This window comes from Aquarana catesbeiana, linkage group LG02 (genome assembly GCF_042186555.1).
Source record: "Aquarana catesbeiana isolate 2022-GZ linkage group LG02, ASM4218655v1, whole genome shotgun sequence".
Taxonomy (NCBI): domain Eukaryota; kingdom Metazoa; phylum Chordata; class Amphibia; order Anura; family Ranidae; genus Aquarana; species Aquarana catesbeiana.
The window spans coordinates 170,171,064-170,198,202 of NC_133325.1; the positions used below are offsets into that span (position 1 = coordinate 170,171,064).

Here is a 27,139-nt window from a genome sequence, read left to right on the forward strand (position 1 = left end):
CCTGACATTGCACCTGCCCTCCACTGATCACAGGTGCAATGCTTTGCAGGCTCCTGTAAAAGAAAAACTTAATATTAATAAATGCACATTTTTTTTACCTGCAAAATCATGTGTTTTTATTGTTCTTTATTAAAGTGCAAAGAACACTGTGAAAGTGTGTACAAAATTATATGAGCATCAAATACCCTAGGGGATATTGTCTTAGATAACGCAATATAAAACACTGTGTTGCACCTAAAAGTAAAAATGCTGTGCTGTGTGCAGAAGAGGTGTGCAGGGACAGTCTTCCAGGCTCCTAACAGCCCCGCCCTCCAGATACTTGTATATTGTTCCACTGGGCAAAGGTTAGACAGGAGCTGTACAGTAGTGAGACCACATTGTTATTTAAATTATTTTGCACTATGCATTATAAGGGTATTTTACCTGCAATTACTTGCAGTAGCAACTGTTAGTAGTGTGTTAATGTTATTCCCTTTAACTTGCCTAGTGAATTCTTGCAGGGCCATTTCACAGGCAGCAATAGGCAGCAAACAGTGCTAAACTTGTTGCATTTGTCGTGCTCTCTTGTGTACATAGTTTGCTAGTGTAGAAAGAGGCTTGTTAGCAGCCTGGGTGTTAGTCAGAGGGTTTACTTTAGGTCAGGCTAGAGGACTCTACAAGGCAGGCCTCTGTTGCCTCCCCCTGATTCTAGAAGCTTGGAGAAGTTTCTAGAGACTAGTGGGCGGAGGCCAGAAGGTGCTGAGCTGAATATTTAGGGCCTGGCAGGGTGGCTGAACCAGCCCATAAATATTGTGGAGCCTGGTCAGTAGGGGAGTCGGGTGGAAGATTACTGAAGTGCTGCTCTGTGTAACTGGGGAGGAGGCCCCAAAAAAGGGGGGTCTGTCTTCAGGCTGGAGGAAGGAAGCTGAAAAATGGATCTTCACTGAACTGCAGTCCACCAGGGAAGGACAGCCTGGGTAGCCAGGAAAGAAACTAGCCCAGCGAAAGGCCTGAAAGCAGTTTCACCTACAGCTACAGGACAAAGACAATGTGAGTATTTCTACACCCCCAGGGCCTACAAGGGAGAGGGCTGCTAGGTGCTATACCCAACCAGTTCTCCCTGGGTAGTGCTGAAAAACACGTCTGCCTTACTCTGGGATACTCTTTAAGAGAGCCAGGTGGATGGGTAGTTTCTAGCTGGGGTCTGAACAATGTTCATTTAAAGGGGATCAAATGCTCCTTACAAAAACTGTGTTACTGATCCATTAGAGTGTAGAAAGTCCAGGATCCATTTTTGTGTTTTAAGTCAAGTTGGGCATCTTATATACCCTTAAGCCCTATCCAAGTTGTTTACACAAAAAAAAAAACAACAGGCCCATGGACTGATTACTGACTTTGGATACAAGTTGCAAAATGTGTGTTACCTGGCTATGGGAGAAATCTTAAGTGATAATTTTAAAGGTTAATATGCAAGGTATTGTCATAATAAGTGTTTGGGGATCTGGGTCCTGCCCCAGGGGACATGTATCAATGAAAAAAAAAGTTTTAAAAACGTCCGTTTTTTCGTGAGCAGTGATTTTAATAATGCTTAAAGTAAAACAATAAAAGTTTTATTCCTTTAAATTTCGTACCTGGGGGGTGTCTATAGCATGCCTGTAAAGTAGCGCATGTTTCCCTTGTTTATAACAGTCCGAGAGCAAAATGACATTTCTAAAGGAAAAAAAATCATTTAAAAGTGCTAGCGCTAGTTCTGGCTATTATTGAATTGTCGGTCCCGACAATACACATAAGTCATTGAAAAATTTTTTAAAAAAAATGCGTGGGGGTCCCCCAAAATTCCATTACCAGGCCCTTCAGGTTTGGTATGGATTTTAAGGGGAACTCCATGCCAAAATTAAAAAAAAAATGGCGTGGGGTTCCCCCAAAAATCCACACCAAACCCTTAGCGGGGGGCTTATTGGAATCTGGAAGCCCCCTTTAACAAAGGGGACACCCAGATCCCGCCCCCCCATGTGAATTTGTAAGGGGTACCTTGTACCCCTACCATTTCACAAAAATAAAGTGTCAAAATGTTTAAAAAAACACAGGAGATGGCTTGGGACAAGTCCTTTATTAAAAATAAAAAAAACAATAAAAAAGAGATTTCAGTGATGTAATCCAATAAATCCATGCTCCTACTCCAGCGATGTAATCCAATTCTCGATCTCCAGAGATGGATGATCTCCAGCGACTCCAACAAGGAACACGCAGAGGATCCTGCCTCCACCGGAGGCACCCAGCCAATGACTCGGCGCTAGCTTGACAGCTCTTATGTAGCTGAGGGCGGGGCCACCCGTCACGTGACCCCTTCCCCCTTTGACAAGAGGGAACGCTGGGGTTTCCCAGTGGCGTGTACGGGTGACCTCGCCCCCCTCTGATGCAACGGGAATCCTGTTTCCCTCAGCGTTTCCTCTTGTCAGAGGGGGCAGGGTCACGTGATGGGTGGCTACATAAGAGCTGTCAAGCTAGCGCCGCATCATTGGCTGGGTGCCTCTGGTGGAGGCAGGATCCTGTGCGTGTTCCTCGCTGGAGTCGCTGGAGATCATCCATTGCTGGAGATCGAGAATTGGATTACATCGCTGGAGTAGGAGCATTAATTTATTGGATTACATCGCTGGAATCTCTTTTTTATTTTTTATTTTTAATAAAGGACTTGTCCTAAGCCATCTTCTGTGGGTTTTTAACATTTCAACACTTTCTTTTTTGAAATGGTAGGGGTACAATGTACCCGTTAACAATTCACATGGGGGGGGCCGAGATCTGGGTGTCCCCTTTGTTAAAGGGGCTTCCAGATTTCGATAAGAAAATAACCTTGATAGAAATGGAGCAGAATGCCTAGGAAAAAAATGCAGGTGTAAATGGAAGTAAGAATGATTACAGATGGAATTGGCGTTGGCATGGAAAACAAAACGGCAGCATAGTGGCCAGTCCATAGTTTATAGAGCAATGATATTTAACAGCATAGCACAACAGAGCCTCAACTTCTCTATAAGTTTTGATGAAGTCTAATGCCCCTTACACACGATCGGACTTTCCGACAACAAAACCGTGGATTTTTGTCGAAGGGTGTTGGCTTCAACTTGTCTTGCATACACACGGTCACACAATGTTAGCCAACAATTACAAACGTAGTGACGTACTAGACGTACGTGTTATCTCCATTACGAACGCTAATTTTACAAGACTGAGCGCTTCAGGCTCGTACTTGAGTATGCGTGGACTTTTGTGCGAAGAACTTGTGTACACACGATCGGAAAGTCCGCCATCAAAAATTTGTTGGCGGAAAATTTGACAACCTGCTAGCCAACATTTGTTGGCGGAAAGTCCGACAACAAATGTTTGGTGGAGCATGCGCACGGTCGGACTTTCCGCCAACAATCTCGCATACAACATTTGTTGGCGGAAAATCCGATCGTGTGTAACACCAGAGCCACAGCCTGGAAGTAAGTGTGGAAGCAAGTCAGGAAGGAAGACAAGAGTGTGATGGCCTGGGTTCAGTCTGGTCTGACAAAAGACGCAGGCTGTTGTATGACCACAGCCTTGGGACATATATGTCATCTGCTGCTTTTCCTGATCTCTCGGAGTCCTGAGCCGGATTGTGCTCCCTATTAAATGGACTCCTCAGGCTACCAATTTTGCCTGTCAAATAGTTGATCTCTGCCCTGGGGTACAATTTCACCAGTTTACCCAGCTTTGCTTTCCTGGATAAACTGATAATAAATGTCTATTTTTTTCACAAATCCTTGGCTATGTGTTTTACTTCAAAAAGGACAGTTTGTTTGTGAGTAGGCAGGTACATTTAAAAAATACAATGTCAAATTAACAAGGGACACCAACCAACCTCTTTGAGGTTAAAAAATACAAGATAATAATGATGTTGTGGTAACTTGACACACAAAATGACAACAAATATTATAAAGATCACTACAAAAAAAATCAGGAGATCTTGATTAAAAAAAAAGAAATAGATCACTATAAACAAAAATTATAAACATTCTAGAGATCTGGTGAATAAAAAAAAAAGATTATTCAGGAGATCATGAGAAATAATAAAGAAATATGTTTGTCAGAACTCTGTGTGAACATCAGCAGCAAAACAACTTCATTATTCTGGCATTATAAAGAAGAAGAGAATGCGCTGCATTAAAAGATTAAAAAATTTGCACCATGACGAATGTGCTATCTCCATTACGAATGCTAGTTTTACCAGACCGATCGCTTCCGTCTCATACTTGATTCAGAGCATGCGTGGAATTTTGTGCATTGGAATTGTCTACACACGCTCGGAATTTACAACAACGGATATGGTTGACGGAAAACCAGCTCTCAAATTTTTTTTGTTGAAAAATTCAACAACAAATGTCCGATGGACATGGTCCGAATTTCCGACAACAAGCTCACATCGAACATTTGTTGTCGGAAATTCCGACCGTGTGTACGCGGCATAAGACTCATCTGATACTAAGCTTCACCCTCTGTTAGTTAATTTTCAAATACCAGAGTATCCTCGGCAGTAGAAAATTTGGCATTTAACATTCGAAGGACAAAAGTGGAGCTTAGTATTAGAAAGGTATGGGGTTTTATGTTGATTGGGAAAATGTGGTGTTTACAGCAGGGTTTAGGATTAAAGTGGCTACAAAGGGAAAAAAGGATCAATATGAAGAGTAGCAAAGTTAAAGCTTGCAAAGGAATCAGATGGGAACCAACTGTATACCTTCTGTGATCTCAGTCTTATGGAAGCAGACTTTCCTGATGTATCTAAACAGGCTGTGCGCCATACTGCAGACATTATTGCTGCTGAAGTATATCATTTACCTTTACACTTTAATGCCCCCTTTACATTTATTTCCTTCCTTCACAGCATAAAATAATCCTGTCTGTTCAGCTGTAATGGGTAGAAATCAAATTTATCAAAGCAACTTGGAGCTGACCAGGGCTTTCTTTTAATTGCTCCAGGCAGCCAAAATGAATGGTGGGGGTGCAAAGGAAAGGTATGGGCAGCTGGGGATAGGGGTTTTGATCTATATGGACGTCTAGTTTTGTTTTATCACAATTTAGAAAAAACTGTCAGCATACTGGACTGCACAGTGTATTTTAAACATGACTTTTGAAACTGCAAGATTTGATTTGTGGAACTGCTGTTACAATATTTTGATAAAGTACGTTTTACCTCTGCACTGTAAGGATAGTTGCTTTTTTGCAAAATTCTGTGAATGCTCTTCCCCTCAATGACACTCTTTAAATCTTACCTAGCCATCTGATCTGTATATAATTATATATATCTGTATATAATTAATTGTAGACAGGTGCAGGATAAAAAAATTAGTTTGGTTTTGTTTCATTTCGTTATTTAACTAAATTCATTTAGTTAAATTCGTTGCATTCGTTACATTCGAAAAAATTTGCCCGCATTCGAAAAAATTCGACCGCATTTGAAAAAACTATCAAATTCAAAAAAATTCTACAACATTCGAAAAAAATTTAACTGAATTTGAAAAAGTAAAAGTTGAAAACTATATATAACCATTTTGCGAAATTCAAAATTCGTATAGAATGTAATCGAATTCCAATAGAAAAGATTAGAATTCATTCTGTACCAAATTCCAATTTCGGAAGATGGTTTTATATATATATATATATATATATATATATATATATATAATTTTTTTCTATTCTGTTCCATTGTTTTTCTATGCTATTCTTTTCTATTCTAAACTTTTCTATTTGAATTCATTCTATACGAAATTCTAATTTCGGAACATGGCTTCTGAAATTCGAATTTCGTATAGAATGAATTCGAATTTGAATAGAAAAGATTAGAATAGAAAATAATAGAAAATAATAGACTAGACAAACAATAAACAATAGAACAGAATAAAATATAATATAATATATTTTCTATTCTAATCTTTTCTATTCAAATTTGATTTCAGTCTATATGAAATTCGAATTTCGGAAGATGTTTTATATATATATATATATATATATATATATATATATAATAATTTTTTTTCTATTCTGTTCTATTGTTTTTCTATTTTCTATTCTAATCTTTTCTATTTGAGTTCGAATTCATTCTATACGAAATTTGAATTATTTATATATATATATATATATATATATATATATATATATATATATATATATATATATATATATATATACTGGTCTATTGTTTTTCTATGCTATTATTTTCAAATTTATTCTAATCTTTTCTATTTGAATGCAAATTCATTCTATAAGAAATTAAAATTTCGGAAAATCGTTATATAGAAATAGAATGAAATCAAATTTATAATATATATATAACCATCTTCTGAAATTGGAATTTGGTACAGAATGAATTTGAATAGAAAAGATTAGAATAGAATAGAAAATAATATAAAAGAATAGCATAGTAAAACAATAGAACAGAATGGAAAAAAATATAATATATTCTATTGTAATCTTTTCTATTCAAATTAATTCTGTACCAAATTCCAATTTTGGAAAATGGTTTTATATATATATATATATATATATATATATATATATATATATATATATATCATCTTCCAAAATTCAAATTTCGTATAGAATGAAAAGATTATAGATGATAGAAAAGATTAGAATGGAATAGAAAATAATAGAGAAACAATAGAACAGAATAGAAAAAATATTTTATATATATATATATATATATATATATATATATATATATATATATATATATATATATAAAACCATCTTCCGAATTTCGTATAAAATACTTTGAATCTAAATAGAAAAGGTTAGAATAGAGTAGACAATAGAGTTGGGGTAAAAAATGCTTTAAGGACATATTTTTGGGATTAGATTAGGTTTTAGGGGTTTGGTTGTTGGGCAGGCATGTCTAAAGAATGGGGCAAAGGACAATTGCGGCCTGCCTGGTAATGTGGACATATAGATCTTTTGTGGCCCCCAACTAATCTCCGTGCGCTGGCCCACAAAAGATATATATTCTGGCTGCCTCGGTGGGGACAGGAAGGGGGCAGGACGAGTGCCGTACATACAGGAGAATTTCCTGTTTACAAGGCAGCCTCTGTAATAGGAAGTCCCATCTAGACATGTGCATTCCGTTTCATTCCGAATCGAAATTCGGAAGAATTTTTCATTATTCAGAAATTCGTATGCATACGAATTTCCGAATTACAAAAGTAACAAATTTAAACTGATCTTAAAAAAAACAAACAAATTCTAAAACAAATTCGAATCGAATTAGAAAAAAATAGAAAATGATTTTCTAAAAAATACAAAAAATAAAATATAAAATAATAAAGCAATAGAATATATATATATATAAAATATTTTTTTTAATATTCTGTTCTAATGTTTTTCTATGCTTTTCTTTTCTATTATTTTCTATTCTATAATAGTCTTTTCTATTCAAATTCGAATTCATTCTATACAAAATTCGCATTTCGGAACATGGCTTCTGAAGTTCAAATTTCGTATAGAATGAATTCAAATTTGAATGGAACAGATTAGAATAAAAAAAGAAAAGAAAAGAATAGATTAGAAAAACAATAGAACAGAACAGAATAAAATATAATATAAATATTATATATTTTTTCTATTCTGTTCTATTGTTCTTCTATGCTATTCTTTTCTACTCTATTCTAATCTTTTCTAATCAAATTCATTTTATATGAAATTCCAATTTCGGGAAGATGGTTTTATATATATATATATATATATATATATATATATATATATAAAACAGTCTGACCCCTCTAAAGCCTCAAGGACAGTAAACTGGCCCTTTGTTCAGAAAGTTTGGAGACCACTGCTGTAAAGTACAAAAGTGTAATCCTTCTTTCTATAATTAAATTATACCAGGAAGATGTATTTATAGACACTTCCTTTTGTACGGTAACAACTCCTAATCATAGAGATGCAGTGTTGTCACCCTTCCCTGTGCACTATTGAGTTGCTGTAGTCTTCTCACTAAAACCATGATATTCAGCTGCTGCTTGAGTTCACATACTGTACATCCACAGGATATTCCTAAAAAGAGTCTGCAGGGTGTACACAGGACAGGGAGAAAAGTCATGAACAAAGTATGAACAAAACTGTATTTGTATAGAAAAAAATAATGCAATTATGTTTTAGTTACAATAATTTACATAACTAATTCTTGTTTTGTAAGGGTCCATCTTTACCAACATACATTTTACTGGCATAAATTAAAACCATATTTAGCTACTGTTTTTCTTTTTATTTACCATTTAAGTACAATAATGCAATTGGGCTACCCAGCAGAGAAAAGAAAGATTTAGCAAGCAGTTTGCTATTTTAAAATTGTATATGACAAGCTCTCATGAGAAACTGGGGAAGTGAGATAGTTATTAGGTACAACCACAGCTCTCCACTATCATATCAGGAACGTCTGCCTTGACAATAGTGTTATTTACATCATAGTAAAGAATGGATAGACTTCTTCGCTTTGTCGGCACACAACAGAGGCTGAGATTGGAATAAATGTTGTTTGCCTTTATGAGACTGAAAACAGCAGTATGACTAGATGCTGAAATCCCCGGTGCTCTGCCTAGGTGGACAGGACACCTGCCTTCACAAAGGTTCATAATGTACCCCTTTGGGCTAATGATCCAGTCACTCCAGCCTATATCTTTAAAAGAAATATAAAACCTTTTACGACAACAAATATCTATGTCACCAGTGCATTCAGTCACGTGTCTCCGAGTTCGCGATTCCTCTTGTTTATTGCGCACTTTTAGGGCAAGGAATGGGCGACGGTTATGAATGATGTTATCCATCACAAATAGAGTCTGGCAGTCCTGACACTTCAGTTCCAGGTATATATTTTCTTCTCCCACTGATAAAGCTTTACCTGTGAGCATGGGCAGGTATACCCTAAACCACCCTCCTTTGAAAACTTTCATGTTGACTGTTTCTCCTTCTACTGACGGGTCATCTGGATGGTGCTTACTAGTCACTGAAAGTGTAATCTTATTGTGAAATGTCGCTTTCATATGGAGCCACAAATATGCCTGATATATCTCCTCATGTTTGTCTTTGTCAACAGAGAGACGAAAGTGAAGAACACATGGAACATCTTGGAAGTTATCTAAAAAAAACAAAAACCATTATAAATTGAATACTTTATTCCCTTTCAAAAAGGACATTAGGATTCTCAGAGGGGTACAGTGATCAAATAAATGCCAAGTCCGAAGGCCAAATAAAGGTCTTTCAACTCCAGAACAAATCTTTATATCTTCTTTAATTAAATAAACCAGGTAATACTCATTTAAAATACAGGTACCTATATATCTGAACTGTCTGACTCATTAAAAGATGTGTAATTCTGTTCAGTCAGTTTTTGTGATTCAGACACCCATCACTCACAGCAAGGCCAGTCATAGACTACACTTTTTCCACTGCAGTTAAAGTGGTTGTAAAGGCTGAAGGTTTTATACCTTCAGGCATTCTATGCCTGAAGATAAAAAACCTTCTGTGTGCAGCATCCCGATCCAGCGATGTGCACGAGAGCAGCAGCTCTCCCGAGTCTCTTCCTCCTCATTGGCTGAGACTCAGCAGTGGGAGCCATTGGCTCCCATTGCTATCAATCACAGCCAGTAAGGAGGGAGCAGGGGCGGCACTGAGCCACACTCTGTGTGTTTTATGGACTCTGGAGCGAGCATGCATGAGTGCCCCCAGAGCAAGCAGCTTGCTCTGGGGACACTCGGCAAGGGAAAAAGGCCAGGATCCACAGAACAGGTAAGAATAACATGTTTGTTATTATTTAAAAAAATAACATTTAATATCATTTTAAGCAATATAGTTTTGTTAATAATCTGATCCAGCCTACATAATAAATCATGAAGGGACACTATACACATATGAGGTCATCCTTCTGCTCTGTCTTGTAAGCAATCTCATTGTATTAAAGTGATAGCATTGTGTTGGTCTGAGTTAATTTCAAGACTAATTTAACCACTTATGTCAGTTTTATGTAAAATATATATAAAAATATATATATAATATATATAATATAAATTATAATTTAAAACCAGATTAGGATTTTATTTTTGTGTACCTACCTAGAATTCAGCTTCAATCATAAAGCACATGGTTATGTTATTCTTCATAATACGTTGTACACAACTCACACAGAGTCTAACAAAAATAGTCAAGCAGACATAGCTGGCCACAAGTTGTGATCAAACTCTCACTGACCTTTCTGGCCAGAAGGGCACCCTAATTTGGTGGAGTGGGGAAAGGTGAAAGTTGGTTGTCAGGCTACCAACACATCTTATATACATTAGGCTGTAATGGAAGTGGCCAATTTCTTTCTCATGTACCACAGATGGTAGTGAAGTAAAACAAATAAATAGAAAAATATACAGTGGGGACGGAAAGTATTCAGACCCCCTTAAATTTGTCACTCTTTGTTATATTGCAGCCATTTGCTAAAATAATTTAATTTCATTTTTTTCCTCATTAATGTACACACAGCATCCCATGTTGACAGAAAAACACAGAATTGTTGACATTTTTGCAGATTTATTAAAAAAGAAAAACTGAAATATCACATGGTCCTAAGTATTCAGACCCTTTGCTGTGACACTCATATATTTAACTCAGGTGCTGTCCATTTCTTCTGATCATCCTTAAGATGGTTCTACACCTTCATTTGAGTCCAGCTGTGTTTTATTATACTGATTGGACTTGATTAGCTGTAGAAAGCTACACACCTGTCTATATAAGACCTTACAGCTCACAGTGCATGTCAGAGCAAATGAGAATTATGAGGTCAAAGGAACTGCCTGAAGAGCTCAGAGACAGAATTGTGGCAAGGCACAGATCTGGCCAAGGTTACAAAAACATTTCTGCTGCACTTAAGGTTCCTAGGAGCACAGTGGCCTCCATAATCCTTAAATGGAAGACGTTTGGGACAACCAGAACCCTTCCTAGAACTGGCCGTCCAACCAAACTGAGCTATCGGGGGAGAAGAGCCTTGGTGAGAGAGGTAAAGAAGAAACCAAAGATCACTGTGGCTGAGCTCCAGAGATGCAGGGGAGAAAGTTGTAGAAAGTCAACCATCAATGCAGCCCTCCACCAGTCGGGGCTTTATGGCAGAGTGGCACGACGGAAGTCTCTCCTCAGTGCAAGACACATGAAAGCCCGCATGGAGTTTGCTAAAAAACACCAGAAGGACTTCAAGATAGTGAGAAATAAGATTCTCTGGTCTGATGAGACCAAGATAGAACTTTTTGGCCTTAATTCTAAGCAGTATGTGTGGAGAAAACCAGGCACTGCTCATCACCTGTCCAATACAGTCCCAACAGTGAAGCATGGTGGTGGCAGCATCATGCTGTGGGCGTGTTTTTCAGCTGCAGGGACAGAACGACTGGTTGCAATCGAGGGAAAGATGAATGCGGTCAAGTACAGGGATATCCTGGACGAAAACCTTCTCCAGAGTGCTCATTAGATAACTATAAAGATCCACCAAAAGGAGGGCCGGAGATTGCCAATCCTAAATTCAATATATAAAGGAGCAGATCTCCAGAGTGCTCAGGACCTCAGACTGCAACAACAACTCCGTGACTGTTCTTGAATGGCCCAGCCAGAGCCCTGACTTAAACCCAATTGAGCATCTCTGGAGAGACCTAAAAATGGCTGTCCACCAATGTTTACCATCCAACCTGACAGAACTAGAGAGGATCTGCAAGGAGGAATAGCCGAGGATCCCCAAATCCAGGTGTGAAAAACTTGTTGCATCTTACCCAAAAAGACTCATGGCTGTATTAGATCAAAAGGGTGCTTCTACTAAACACTAAGCAAAGGGCCTGAATACTTAGGACCATGTGATATTTCAGTTTTTCTATTTTAATAAATCTGCAAAAATGTCAACAATTCTGTGTTTTTCTGTCAGTATGGGGTGCTGTGTGTACATTAATGAGGGAAAAAAATTAACTTAAATGATTTTAGAAAATGACTGCAATATAACAAAGAGTGAAAAATTTAAGGGGGTCTGAATACTTTCTGTTCCCACTGTAAGTCACTTTAAAGTCCTATTATTTTATACATGTGCAATGGAACAGTGTGGGCTTTTGTGCACTTTAGAACTGCATCTCTCCCGCAAGTCTTTTGAAATCCAGAAGCAGCTGAAGCAGGTAAAATGCAGGTCAACTGCACCTGCAACAAAGTGTACATGATCTCAGAAGCATATCAAACAGATGTCAAAGCAATTTGCTCACATGCCCTAATCAGCCAGTCAGTAAGGGAGTATAACATGCAAATAGGCTAGTATTATTTGTGTAGTTTTTGTAATCTTGCCTCTGGGGAGTTTTCACTAGTTACAGGAGCGCTAGTGTGATGTGGGCCTTATTTAAATGGGCAGAGCCCAATTGTATGGGCATGTTCAAAATGCAGAAGACAAAATCAACACATAGACATCTTTCTTTTATTCTGAAAGCTCCAAAACCGATGAGAGTTAAAAGCTGATTAGTTGGTATGAGATATTGTATACCACTTCAATAAAACATACCTATTCCAGCAAAGCTGATAACTTCATAACTTTGATCATGGTCTTCTTTGTCTTCCACATCATTTTCTGCATGCAAATCTGTTGACAGGTCTTTATCTGAGTTTATTCCCAGCTGCTGCAGAGCCAGTTCCAGATTATCCTTGGAGATTGTGTTTGAGATGTTTGGCGGATGATGCAAGTGAAGTTTTTTCAGAATGTTCTGTTTGGCTATTTCCAGGAGTATTTCTTTCTCAGCCTTTTCTATGGTCTGGGTGAATACTCTGCATGATGAGCAGGACAGTTCTGTCAGTGATGCCTGCAAAGCGACCAGCAAGAGAGGCAAAATAATTCCAACTGTCATGATGTTATCTGCAGGGAAGAAAAAAAAGCCAAACAGAATACAGGTAAATTAATACAAATGAAGGATGAGTGAATCTGCTTGGTTTGATTTGCAGAGGGTTAATCGAATCCGGCTTGAGATCTGTGGAAGAAGAACAAGTACCCGAACTTGGCTGCAAACCCCATGGAAGTCTGTTGGAAGGAATCTCAATTCTAAATTCTGGCAATTTGTAGGACTAATAGGTAAGCCATTGTCAAAAAGGCATGGTGGATAATTACCTAAAAAAAAAAAAAAAAAAAATTAAATACCGTAAAGTGGAGAGAGGGTCCTTTTATGCAACTTCGGAAGTAATATTAAAGAAACAGCAATCCTTTAATTTGCATGCTTGGGAGACGTCTTTACGTTTTATGTGGTGTTACAGAACAGTACAATGTTTACAGACAGTGTCAGTGACACCATGTTGTGGTATGACATATATTGGATCTATATTTGTTTTTTTTTACTTTTACATTTAGCTATGCTTAACCACATTTTCAGCTTTCAGCGCTGTCACTTTTTAAATGACAATTGCGCAGTCATGCTACACTGTACCCGAACAAAATTTTTATCATTTTGTTCCCACAAATAGAGTTTTCTTTTGGTGGTATTTGATCACCTCTGTGGTTTTTATTTTTGCTAAACGGATAAAAAAAGACCGAAAATTTAAAATAAAAAAACGTTTTTCTTTGTTTTTGTTATAAAATTTTGTAAATAAGTAAGTTTTCTCCTTCACTAAGGGGCACTGATAAGCTGCACTGATGGGCACCGATGAGGCAGCACCAATGAGGCGGCACCGATAAAGTGGCACTGATGGGCACTGATAGGCGACACTGATGGGCACTGATAGGCGCACTGATGGGCACCGATAGGTGGCACTGATATGCGGCACTGATGGGCATTGATATGTGGCACTGATGGGCACTCATAGGTGGCACTGGTGGGCACTGATAGGAGACACTGATGGGCACTGAAAGGATGGACCGATGGGTACTTATGGGTGGCACTGATAGACGGCACTGCTGGGCACTCATAGGTGGCACTGATGGGCACTGAAAGGATGGACTGATGGGTACTTATGGGTGGCACTGATAGACTTCACTGCTGGGCACTGATGAGCACTCATAGGCGGCACTGATGGGTACTGAAAGGTGGCATGATGGGCACTGATGGCTGGCACTGATAGATTTAACTGATAGGCATCATTGGTGGCACTGGCACTGGCAGGCCTTTTTACTTTGACACTGATTGGCATTTCCCTGGTGGTCTAGGGTGGCATACCTGGTGGTCCAGTGTGGTGGCCATCCCTGGTGGTAGTGGCGGCATCCTGGTGGTCCTGGGCGGGCATCTGAGGGGGGCTGCGCTGATATACAATCAGCACAGACCCCCCCTGTCAGGAGAGCAGCCGATTGGCTCTCCTCTACTCGCTCTACTGTCAAACGCGAGTGAGGAAAAGCCGATCAACGGCTCTTCCTCTTTACAACGTGATCAGCTGTGATTGGACACAGCTGATCACGTAGTAAAGAGTCTCTGTCAGAGACTCTTTACCTAGGTCGGAGTTGCGATGTGTCAGACTGACACACACCGCAACAACGATCGCCGCGATGTGTGCCCCCGGGGGCGCGCAGAGGCTTGATATCCTTGCGAGGTCATATGACGTTCGGTCAGGGTATCACAACCACTTTGCCGACGTCATATTGCTATATGGCGGGCGGCAAGTGGTTAAATACTTTAGCAGCTACCCAATCTAAATAATTTCATCTTGGAAAAAAAGCAGTAATAGGCCAGGTCTGACCAGTGGAAATAGCAGTTTCAGCAGATCTTAAAGCTAAAGAAAATGTACTCTTATAAAAATAACGCTAACGTCCTCAAAGTAATACAAATTGTCCAGCAGCACAACAGTTTGTTAACACTGTTTGTGAACATCTTTTCTTTTCTCACAGTACCACGCTGCATTGTCTTAAACATTTAATAAAATGTCAAAACAGAGTACACAAAAACACTTCAAAACCACAACCCAAACCCCCTCCTATTCCTATCATCAGGACAGTACACATCACTTAAACAGGCGAAAAATAAAAAGAGACAAAGAAGGTTTTATCTTGCAAAAAAAAAAAAAAAAAAGAGTATTATCTGTGAGACAAAGGCCACAAATATTGTTCAGTGGCTGTAGAGTATGTTTAGGTAGATTGGTTAAGCTTCAATATGAGAGGGCTCGGAGATAAGGCAGATTGTATCCTGAAATAAACATTAGAGTGTATTTTTCAAGGTGCAATAGCCACAAATATTGTACAGCGGCTGGACTGTATGTATGTAAGCAATTTGAATAGGCTGTAATATAAGGAGGAGAGATGAGGCAGGTTTTATGTTATACAGTGGCTAATCGGTGCAGCTCCAGAAGGCATCAACATCATCTGGAATTGCTAAAACAGCTATATTATAACCACCCCCATGTCTTCCTCTCTTAAGCCTTGTATACACTACTACCAGCGGGTGGAACGAAAAAAAAAAAAACTGCTCAGGTCGGAGCTGCTGTACTTACAATCCGATGTTAGTGCAGCAATCTCCCCTGTTGTACTATTGTCTTCTGACACACATCCCCCCGCCAGAACACTACAGTCAGGGCTCTCAGCCATTGGCTGAGAAGAATTCTATGGTCAAAGGACGGAAAGCAGCAAAAATCAACATTATTTTGGCCATAGGCTGCCCAACTTTCCCCAAATAATGAACATTAAAGTAAACAAAATTACAGCAAACCTAAAAATAGAGTTATACATAGATTTTGAGGTTATATGGGGAGAATAGAGAACACGGAATCATACATGGTGAAGAACTGGTGAAATCCCCTTCCTACAGTTTGTGGCCTGGGACATCTTTTTTTTTTTTGATGTGTTACAGTTTTTTTACTGATTTACTTTACATTTATGTTATGTTATTAAGTCAAGCAAACATGATTAGGGATGGCAATGAAAACTGGGTAAAAATAATGACAGCTGGGAAGGGGGCCTTAATTGGAATATGTGGGGCTTACATTTTAGTGTCAGACTCATTTAAGTCCCCTTTTGCCTTTTCCTGTGAGTCTTTCTCCAGGAACAAGAGGAGAGGGGCAGGCAGCAGCAAAAATTAAGCATACACATACATCCCTTGAGAGGGAAAAAGAGGGTAGCCCATTTTAGGGCCCTCTTTCCCTCATGGGATTGTGGCAGTGGCATTTTCAAGTTCCCCCTGGGCTTGTTTCTATTGGGGGAACCTGATAGGTCAGCTGGGGTCTGTCCCTGAGTGGCCTTCTGGTGGCTTTGAAAAGGTCAGCCAGGATAGGTCAGCAGAGGTTAGCTGACCTTGGACAACCTTACAGAAGGTCACCAGGGCCTATATAAGGAGCTATCTGAGGGGATTTTTTGCCAGTCTCCAGAGAGGGTTTTTGGAAAAGCTCCCCCTCCCCACCCCCAATCGCTCAAAGTTATGATGGCTTGAGTCTCAGTGGCTGAGCTATGTTAATGTTATTGTTATAATTCTGCTGGTTAAATGATTTAAAGTTGTCAGTTTTAATGTGAAGTTATTGAAACCAATAAACAAGGCCGTGGCCTATTTTAGCTAAAAAAAAAGTTGTGTGTTGTATTCTTTATTAATAAAGAAAAAACATGTTTGGAGTTTGTTAGTACCTGCTGCCTACAATCTTAGGTTATCCACCTTTTTCACACTGAAGCCTTGAAACTCAAAGCAGCCAACACTCACCCCCCACCTTCTGTAACAACCTTTCCCATGCCAAGTTTTTGCCTGACCAGAAAAAAAGTGTCCTAAAACTCCCAGTACCTATAATGCCAGCTTGCCAGTTCGACTGATTTCATACTAGTTGGCAAAAACAGCCCCCTTCCTCTAGTTCATGGCCTAGGAATGTCCCACATTAACATTTTTCCACCTGTCATTTTTTTTTTCTAAAACAGTATTTACAGATTTACTTATTTTTTTCATTTTTGATTTGTTTAATTACCTTTCTTTAAATTTGTATCTACTAAATGGCCAAATATGCACTTGAGGCACTAGCCTGCCATGTTGAACACTTCATGTCAGAGAGGGCCTTGAGTACAACAGGGGGAAATTGCTTTTAATATAGCGTATCAGACCTGTATCACAGAGGGCTACCAAACACCGACTGTAGATGTTACCGATAAAATCAATATATTTATGTTATATACTGTACATTTAACTAATGCTGGCTGTACATGGCTTGAATGTTGATGGTTCCTGCTGAATGGGCCAAAAATGTAGCATTTGGTGGCCGCATTGGCACCTCCTGTCTCAACAAAGTTTGATCTGAAAACTGAAGTTACAGGAGGAAAATTCTCAGCCAAACAGTGACTGAAGCCGTTCAGATTTAGTCACTGTTTGGATAATTTGATAGCTGTAGGAGCAGAAGCTGTCAGATTACAATAGACAGCAGGAGAGATTCCTCCATTCACATTTATGTTGATGGGGGAATCTATCGATTTCCATGCTGAACAAGAGAAATAATAACATGCATGGCTAGCCTAAGAAAAGACCTAAAGCAAGTGCATCCAGAAGTGATCACCACAGGTAATCACTGGCTGTGCAGAGAGTTGCGAATAGCTGCAGTTGCCAGCAACCTGTTATTATAGTGAATGGGGTTGGCAGCCGCACCTACCTGTTCAGAGCTGCACAGGAGATTACTGCCTCTACAATTCAGACCGCCTTAACTCGCTGGTGTGAATGTAGCCTTAAAGAGCTAGCTATTAATCAGTTGTTGCAGAAACATATTAGCCCTTAAAAGGATTTATGAGTGTGCAGATCTATAAACAGAGATAGGGTACATAAGAGAATGTATCCCAGCGTTGCAATTCAAAGATCTCAAGCATAGTTTGATCTTAGGGAGCTAACAGCTGGCCCAGGCTGGGGGAAAGGTTTAAGTGTTGTAAGCTCATTTCTCTGTCTTTTTGGTCCTAGCCTGCCCACTTGTGCTATAAAAAGAGGGAAGGCTGAGATCTGAGTCCATCTTGTTGGTTCTGTTCCTGCTCACGGCTCAAAGTACTGGGACTGCTGCACCTTGCAGTCAGCTAGAGGCACCGGGATTATCAGAAGACATCCAAGCCATGGAGAATTCCGGGATAGACTATCTCCTCGTGCAGGCCCTTCATGTCTGGTATAACTTTTAAGGGAAATACCATGCAAAAAAAATGGCATGAGCAATTTTAATTTCAGGGGGAACCCGATGCACAAATCGAGAAAAAAAATGATAGATCCAACAAAAATCCATATCAGACCCTTATCCATACATGCAGCCTGGCAGGCTAGAAAAGAGGGGGAAGAGCATGCGCTCCCCCTTCCTAAACAATACCATTTTATTTATGTATTTTAATTTTTGTTTTAGTTAGGTTTATATGCAGACAGCCAGCAGGTGGAGCTCTAGGTTCCTTTTCACATTTACATTTACTTTCAGACTGGGGCATTGTGGGCGTCGGCGGTAAAGCGGCGCTATATTTAGCGCCGCTTTACCGTTGTTGTAGCAATGCTATTCGGCCGCTAACAGGGGGGGTTTAACCCCAGCTAGCGGCCAAAAAACAGTTACAACCACCCACAAAGCGCCACAGCAGCGGCGCTTTGCCGGCAGGTTTGCGGCAGCGCCCCATTGTTTTCAATGGGAAGCGGTGAATACACCGCTCCTAAAGCTCTGCAAAGATGCAGCTTGCAGGACTTTTTTGACCGTCCTGCAAGCGCACCGCTCCAGTGTGAAAGCCCTCAGGCTCTCACACTGGAGACACAGGAGAGGCTCTTTACAGGCGCTACACAGGTGCTATTTTTAGCTCTCTAGCACTTGTAAAGCATCTCAGTGTGAAAGTAGCCTTACTGAATATGTGCTTTTTACTGGTTTTTAAGCGTGCAATGGGCTTTGAAGGACATATTTACTTCTAGATATTTGTGCACTGTGGGTTTCATTTTTGTTTTCCTTTTCGTTTTTCCATTGTCTGAGAAATAATGAGGCTAATAAGGTCCTGGATAGATTCTTTGAAATTGCCCCCACCCCACTCAGTGGACGTGACATGTGACTCCAGAATACCTGTTCTTATGTAAAAATATTTGCCCTTAATAAGCATCATAGAGAACCAGAGGCATTACGGAGGTTACAGGAACTCAGAGAACTATTTTTGGGTTTGCTAGACCATAAAGTTAGCAGACAGCTTTGTTACCTTTCTCATACATATTATGAGCATGGTTATAAGTGTGACAGGATGCTCGACAGGGCCATCCGGAAACGCAGGGCTCAGACATATGTACATAAACTTCAATCTCCTTCTGGAGTGGCTGTCTCTCCTTCCTCTAAAATTGCCTCGCTGATTGTTATGTGAGCTTTACGCCTGAGGCATGAGCCGCTAGATTGTCTGGTATTCAGGAATACTTGATTACCTCTGGCCTCCCACCCCTGTCTGAGGAACAACGGACGACTCTGGAATCCCCCATCATACCCTCCAAATTCGAAGCGACGGTGAAGTCCCTGCCCAGTGGGAAGAGTTCCAGCCCGGACGTGTATACTAAGGCTTATAATATCACTTTCCTTCCCTTATTACTCGGCCCTATGTGTAGTTATTTTAATGCAATAGGTAAGGGGCACAAGATCCCCCCTGAAGCATTGTTAGCTCACATCACGGTACTCCTGAAGGAAAGTAAGGATCCCACTTTAGCGCAGAATTACCGCCCAATCTCCCTATTGAACATAGATGTAAAAATTCTGGCAAAGATCTTGGCAAACCGCATTAAACACCTAATACCTGACATTGTACACCCTGACCAAATGGGATTTATTGAAGGTCGCGAAACACGGGACAATTCCCTTAGGGCTATTTACCTTATCCATTGGGCTCGCACCCGCCCGGAGCCCTATTCCTTATTTTATCTACGGATGCGGAAAGGGCCTTTCACCGCATAGACACGGGTGCCCCCGTTCACCCTCTTTTTTTCTCCTATCCTAGAATCATTGCTGCGATCGATCCGGGATAACCCAGATATTAGGGGTTGACGGTCGGGAATACGGAGCATAAATTGTCGGCTTATGCTGATGATGTGTTATTCCACCTCACGGAGCCCCTGGTCTCGTTGCCAAACTTAATGAAGGAACTCCAAAGGTTTGGAGCACTCTTTAACTTTAATATTAACTACTCTAAATCTGAGATTTTTTCCCAGGTCATGAATAGGGTGAAACAAGAAAGGATCTAAGTGCTCACTGTTTGGCTAATAAAAACGCCTTTATTGTATTAAAAGGGTTACTCACAAACATCCTTATAAGGAACGTATTACAGGATACAATCCAGCAGTGTGTGAGATGCAGGTCGGCAGCAGGTGACGTCAGCGTGTGGCTCCTCCCCCGTACACGTTACATTCAGAGAACCTTGTCCGCGGGGCGGACAAGTTCTCTGAACGTAATGTGTGCGGTGGAGGAGCCACGCACTGACGTCACCCGCTGCCAACCTGCTGGATTGTATCCTGTAATGCGTTTCTTATGAGCATGTTTGTGAGTAACCCTTTTATACAATAAAGGGGTTTTTATTAGCCAAACAGTGAGCACTTAGATCCTTTCTTGTTTCAGCCTATTCATGTCCTGGGGAAATCGAGTGAAGTTCCTAGCTCTTTCTGGATGACATACCCCATTCTTGGGACCCGTGCATTTGACCATCTGTTAACTCAGTGATCTATTAATAGAAGTGAGCGAAGCGAGTGCTCTGAAGGTGAAGGGTCTGTCACCATTGTTTCCTGATCTGTGCCTGCCACGTGGAAGTCTCTTGGTGTTTGCTGGGACCCTTAGTCCTCTCCTTTTTTCTGTTTCGGACCTTTTTATTGAACTTTGAATGAATTGTTCTTAGAATTTAATATTTTTCATGCACTGCACCATGTTTTTTGCTATTTACAGATGTTACCTGTGCCCTTACCCAGCACCTTTTTTCAACAATCACAAATATGCTAACCGAATTTGTGTGGGGGTGCATGGAGACCTCGAAAAGCCATGAGAGTGCCGAGGCGCTTAAAAAAGACAGGAGGTTTAGGTATACCCGGTATTAGGTGGTATAGAGCCATCGTTCTCCAGCGAATTCTAAACTGGCGGTTTCACACCTGGTCTAGGCTATGGGTTCCCTTGGAAAAGTGTTTAGCAGGCATGAACCTGGCATATGCCCCGTGGCTGCCGGGGGATCACAGGGGGTTGTCTGCTGCTACTTCTCCATTGAGGACCCAGGCTCTTAGAGTCTGGGATTGGGTTAATAATTTACATTCTTTTGCCCCCCCCCTTTGTCTGCCCTGGCCCCGCTTGGGGTTTTTTAGCTGGTTCCCCCGGGGGAGCAGATTGCCTTCTTTTGAAAATGGGTTGATGATACCAATGTCAGTTGTGATAAATTCCTGGAGAACGGTAGGCTTCCTTCATTTGAGGCCTTTCAGGGCCCACCACGGTAGTTTCCCCATAGACTTTGGTGACAACTCCGTCATTTTTTTGCTACACAGGGATGCTACAATGCTACACTAACACCATTCGAACGCCTTTCATTGCTGATGAACCTATTCCCCATATGGTCTCTGAATTATACCAGCTACTAGGTTCAGCTACCTCTGGTACTAAGCCTATTTACATTAGCGAATGGGAAAGGGACTTGGGGTTGTAATTGCAAAATACACTAGGAGCATCTCAAGTTAAAGGGCCGTCACACCAAAATAATTTCCAAAATAATACACATTGATTTATAAATTACATGTCGGTAAGAAAACAAAATAAAAAATATCTTATAGAAAAAGCAGTGACAAATTTTATATTATAGTTAATTAAACCCGGTCATCACAAGGTAAGTAGTTGATGGTATGAAAGGGCAAATTATAACTCAACAGATATATGATGGTGTTTACAGAAAGGGTTTGAAGCTGAGAGCTTCATTTAAGCCGGGGTGTTTAGTGGCCCACAGGTTGTGGATCCAGCGAGTTTCTCACTGTAACAACACTCTATCAAGATCACCTCCCCTCTCATGTTGTGATATATATTCAAGCACAAAAAAAATGCATCTTAGACAAATCAAATCAGTGATATAAACCCATGGGTTTATGGGGGGGGTCTCCATTTTTTTCTTGGAGACCAAGGACACATGGTCACAAATTAGATGCAAAAAAGGTCTTTTTGCTTTCCCTATATAGAAAGCCCCACAATCACAATATTTACTATACCTATGGATTGACAGTTAGCCAGGAAGTGGGGTTCGCATGGATGTCCATTTGGCAGAGCAATCTGCTGGGCCTTTAGAATACAGCCACAGAAGTTGTATCTGCCGCCATTGTCGACTGCGGCTGCACATATGAAGGGACCCTGTCCCCACTCTTGTGGGTAACCAGAGAGAGAGTGAGTCAGGTGAGACTTCCAACGAGGTGAATACATCTGGTGGGGACATTGTACTAATGTTGCCCCATGGGGAATTGAAGATCGCTTTCTGCCTTATCTCCTAGTGAATCGATAAGGTTATGTTGAGGCTTGTGTTGGGACAATTTTGTCTTTTGCTTGTTTTAGGGAGTAGGATTGGTCCTATCACAGCAGGGTTGTGTGTGGCGCTCCAGCTTGATTCGAGTAAGAGGGGAATCAGTATGACTATAAATGTTACTATTATGAATGATAATTGGGGTGTATTTACATTGTCCAAACCCACTTTCTATGGATACGTACTGACCTCTATTGGGACCAATATTGGTGCGGTGGCCTTCCCCTTCTCCTCCTTATGATCGGCCTCTTTGCTTCTAATTTTCCTCTTGGTACCCAGTTTGGAATCTGACATAATCCCCCAGGGAACTACAAGTGACAAACATACTCAAGCCCAATTAAGATAATTAACAGCCTTGTTTTTCCTCATTGGGATTACCAATGTGGGTATATACAATATGCAAATGTGGTTACATTTATGTATTATAGGAACAGAGTTTATGTCCCTCCTATGGTTACGAATACCTCAGGGGTTTGGTCCTTCATCTTTGGCAGCCTGACGCAGGTCCAGCTCTCCAAATTAAAAGTGTATATAAGTTGTTGGTGCACTTAAAGAGGAACTGCAGTCTGCTCACATAATTTGTAATAAAAACATCTTTGCCATTCTGAAGCTTCCCTCCAACCACTTTGCATGTTATTTTATATATACTGTGTTTCTGTACTTGCCAAATATGCTGCAGAAATCTCTCTCCACTGAGTCTGGCTGCAACCTTTTTAACTGTGGGCTGCTGCTGTTCACTTCCTGGATTTACACAGACACACAGAGGCACACCTCTAGCTCTGAAGCTCTCATTGGCCCTCTTATGACTCATCCCCCCCTTCCTTCTTGGAAAACACTCAGGAGAGTGAGAGAGAGAGCTGTCCATGATGTCGTAAGGCTAGGCTTTTTACCAGACAAGAAATAGGAAGTGGCCTGTATAAGGTGTTTACTGGCAGAAAAAAAATGTTTTACTATCCAAAGTTAAAACAACAAGGGCAGAGGATTTAATAGATGGAAAGATGAAAAAATGACTGAAGCTTCACTTTAATGAAATACGTCATGATTTTGATATGATATCTGACACATGTATGTATGTCACTGTCATTTGTTTAAGACTTGTTAGTACTTCTATTTATAGTACTAACAATATGCAGCATTCATAAGAATCCTGAAGAAGCCTATATGGTGAAACATGTAGAGCTGAAGCCAGACGTCCCAAGTCTCCCGCGTGTCGCGGGAGTCTCCCACATCTGGCTTCCAGACCCCCGCGAGCGTCGGGCGATCTCCCGGCTGGGCCTGTCACTCAGCCACAGACAGAAGACAGAGCAGCCCGAGCAGACGAATTGAGTATGGCCACAGTGGCCGCTCAGGCTGCTCTGTCTTCTGTATGTGGCCAAAGGAGGGGGCGGGATAGAGCTGGGAGCACTCCGCTGGTGGACACTGAGGCTGTGCTGGTGGACACTGATGAGGTGGCACTGAAGGACACTGATGGGCTGCACTAGTAGGCACTGATGAGGTGGCACTGAAGGACAATGATGGGCTGCACTGGTAGGCACTGATGGGCTGTACTGATGGACACTGATGGGCTGCACTAGTAGGCACTGATGAGGTGGCACTGAAGGACACTGATGGGCTGCACTGGTAGGCACTGATGGGCTGTACTGATGGACACTGATGGGCTGCACTAGTGGGCACTGATGAGATGGCACTGATAGACACTGATGGGCTGCACTGGTGGGCACTGATAGACACTGATAGGCTGCACTGGTGGACACTGATAGGCTGCACTAGTGGGCACTGATGAGGGGGCACCGAAGGACACTATTTGACACTGATAGGCTGCACCGATGGACACTGATGCACTGGACTGGTGGGCACTGATAAGGTGGGACTGATGGGCACTGATAGGCTGCACTGATGGACACTGATAGGCTGCACTGGTGGGCACTGATGAGGTGGCACTGAAGGACACTGATTGACACTGATAGGCTGCACTGATGGACACTGATGGGCTACACTGGTGGGCACAGATGAGGTAGCACTGATGGGCTGCACTGGTGGGCACTGATGGACACTGATAGGCTGCACTGATGGACACCGATAGGCTGCACTGGTGGGCACTGATGAGGTGGCACTGAAGGACACTGATTGACACTGATAGGCTGCACTGATGGACACTGATGGGCTGCACTGGTGGGCACTGATGAGGTGGCACGAATGGACATTAATGGTTACTGATAGGCTGCACTGATGGACATTGATGGGCTACACTGGTAGGCAATGATGAGGTGGCACGTATGGACAATGATAGGCTGCATTTAGTTGGGGGGGCGGCACGCGAAGTGTCACCTCCCTGAAATGAGTTTGCCACCTCCCTGAAATGAGTTTTTGCAGGTTGGGATGTCTGTGAAGCTGCTGCACTGTTGCTCAGAACCCGCATAGCAATTTGTATGATTTTAAACTTGATATGTCATAAAAATATGCTGTTTTATTCAATTTTATATATGATGTAAAGTCATTGTTTTTGGCACTTTTAAAGTCCCGTTTTGCTCTAATTCTTTATTCTACTCTACATACATCCCCACAAAAAAAATAAATACATAAATCAACACCCTCTAAATAAAAAATTTTAAAAAGTTGATTTTTTTTCAAGAAAATTTCACATAGCACTTAATTGAGCAAAACAGAGAGTTAAAATTATGGTGAGATTTCACCTATGACATAATCCGTAATTTTATCATTATTGCAAAAGTCACTTTAATCGCCCCTACTAAGGAAGCTGTAATATAACTGCACAAATCACCAAGCCTAATTATAATTTGTGCTATTTTCTTATTCATTTTTCCTTTACCATTCCATATATGTAATAAAGTGAAACATACAGTAAAACAACCAGGTTTAAGCCCGGGTTCACACCTATGCGAATTAGATGCGGCTTACACCGCATCTAATTCGCAGGACATTTTAAAATACATTCATATGAATGTATCTGGTTCACATATGTGCGTTGCATTCGCACTGCGCATTGCACAAAAAACGTGTGCGTTTTTTGGGCATTGCGGTGCGAACTACAAGCCTATTATCTCCTATGGGAACGCATCTGATTCGCAGATGCATTGCGATCTGAACAAGGATTTTCTCTTTCTCCTCACTACACCTCCCTCTCTCCCCCCCCCCCCCTCCCTCCCCCTCCCTCCCCCTCTCCCTGCTCTCTGATACTGAGCAAAAACGCAATGAATCCGTTGAACAGGAGATTGTTATCTCCCCAGTGAAACCTGAGCTTCAATTCGCACCGCACAAGTGTGAAACAGGGCTAAAGCTTTTGTCAAACCAAAAGTGATATTTTAGTTATAAGTGGAGCCTGGTGGGCTAAATCAGCCCCACTGTTTCTCAAATATATTTGATGGTTATTTAGAATGTCCACAAAAGATATTTTAACATCAAGATTTTCTAGCACTGTTTTCTGGCATTCTTCTACGTTATTATCTCCCCCACAGTTATTACCTTTTGTTTCTACTTGACCCTCCCTTCTAGATTATAAGCTCTAATGAGCAGGGTCTGATCCCTCCTGTATTGATTTGCATTGTAAGTGTACTGTCTGCCTTCATGTTACAAACTGTTGGCGCTATATAAATCCTGTATAATAATAATAATAATAATCCACCTGAGTATTGAGCGTTCCTGTTCACCTTTGTTTTTCCAGCTCCTCCTCCTACAATCTCCCTAGTATACAATAATCAACAAGTGGAAATCCTTCATAATGGTCACAGTAGGTGTACAGACCCAGGAACTCAGGCACACAGATGAGAGTCCCAAAGGTTATAAGACGGAGTGAACCTACTAGCATGAACTAAAAAATACATTTCATTTTTTGGTCAATGACTCTTAAAACAAATATCAATTCCAGTCACAAAAAAAAAAAAAAAAGATATTTATTTCGGTCAAAAAATGATTTTTCATGGGATTTGTATAACATTTCTAAAGCACACCAATAGATTAATCCAAAAGCACTGTCTGAACAAACAAAAGATTTTGTTTTCTTTGGAATTAATAGCTCTTATAAGATATATGGTGGTGGAGAACTGCTTAACTGAGAATAGAACTCTGCCCATTTAACCCTTGTATAAAAAAGTGATATATTATTAAATCAAATCCTACACAAAATAAAGCTGGTTAGAAATATTCACCACTCTGTTTTAATGATCTGCTGCAGAGGTCCTCTTCTTCTCCTCTCCCTTTCAGACAGCAGTGTTCTTTCAAACTGGCAGGCATCAGAATCCAAAAGTGCAAAGTTTCTCTTATCTTTCTTTTTTTTCATCAAATAAAACCAAAAATAAATAAAAGCTGTAGAACAAATGTACACACTTCTATGAACTCGGAAAGTAAAAATGAACACAGTTAACCCTTTTAATACTTTCAACTGTTCCATTGCCTTCTGTCTATTGTTTGTCAGTGTAACAGTTGTACTGTATTTAACCACTTCCCAACCAGTTTTACTGCAAAATGGCACGGGTGGGCGAAGCAACATTATGTTACAGCGGCCGCAGTGTTTGGATTAATTTCAGAACCGATCAGTCTCCAGGCTCAGGCCAATGATTTGCTGATCGGTCCTCACGAATGAAATCCTCCTATGCCTGTGTAAGTGTAAACACAGACAGGGGAAGTGATGTCATCTCCCCTTGTTGAACTCTTTTCTGTTCCAGAGAGAGGAAAGAGGACATCCAAATGTGAGTTGCACTAACT

General features: G+C 40.7%; 1 protein-coding gene across 3 annotated transcripts; it reads right to left on the reverse strand.

The window, feature by feature from the left end:
- Positions 1 to 8,233: 8,233 nt before the first annotated feature.
- Positions 8,234 to 26,731, reverse strand: LOC141127409 (inhibin beta C chain-like). 3 transcript variants are annotated; one of them, XM_073613805.1, is made up of 4 exons: positions 26,584 to 26,721; positions 13,029 to 13,144; positions 12,548 to 12,895; positions 8,234 to 9,124 (listed from the first exon to the last, which is right to left on the reverse strand). In XM_073613805.1, exons 3-4 carry the CDS (start codon positions 12,885 to 12,887, stop codon positions 8,385 to 8,387), a joined length of 1,080 nt encoding a protein of 359 aa, XP_073469906.1. In that variant the 5' UTR covers positions 12,888 to 12,895; positions 13,029 to 13,144; positions 26,584 to 26,721; the 3' UTR covers positions 8,234 to 8,384. The 3 variants fall into 3 exon arrangements, with proteins under 3 accessions (XP_073469906.1, XP_073469905.1, XP_073469907.1); XM_073613804.1 differs by lacking the exon at positions 13,029 to 13,144 and having other exon boundaries at positions 26,584 to 26,731; XM_073613806.1 differs by lacking the exon at positions 13,029 to 13,144 and having other exon boundaries at positions 26,555 to 26,674.
- Between the last annotated feature and the right edge of the window lie 408 nt (positions 26,732 to 27,139).

Coding starts and splice junctions, on each gene's coding strand:
- LOC141127409 (XM_073613804.1), bottom strand. CDS start 26,668: ATGCCTGCCAGTTTGAAAGAACACTGCTGTCTGAAAGGGAGAGGAGAA. Junction 12,896..26,583: donor CAGATCATTAAAACAGAGTG/GTGAATATTTCT, acceptor TCTTCCCTGCAG/ATAACATCATGACAGTTGGA. Junction 9,125..12,547: donor TATCAGCTTTGCTGGAATAG/GTATGTTTTATT, acceptor TGTTTTTTTTAG/ATAACTTCCAAGATGTTCCA.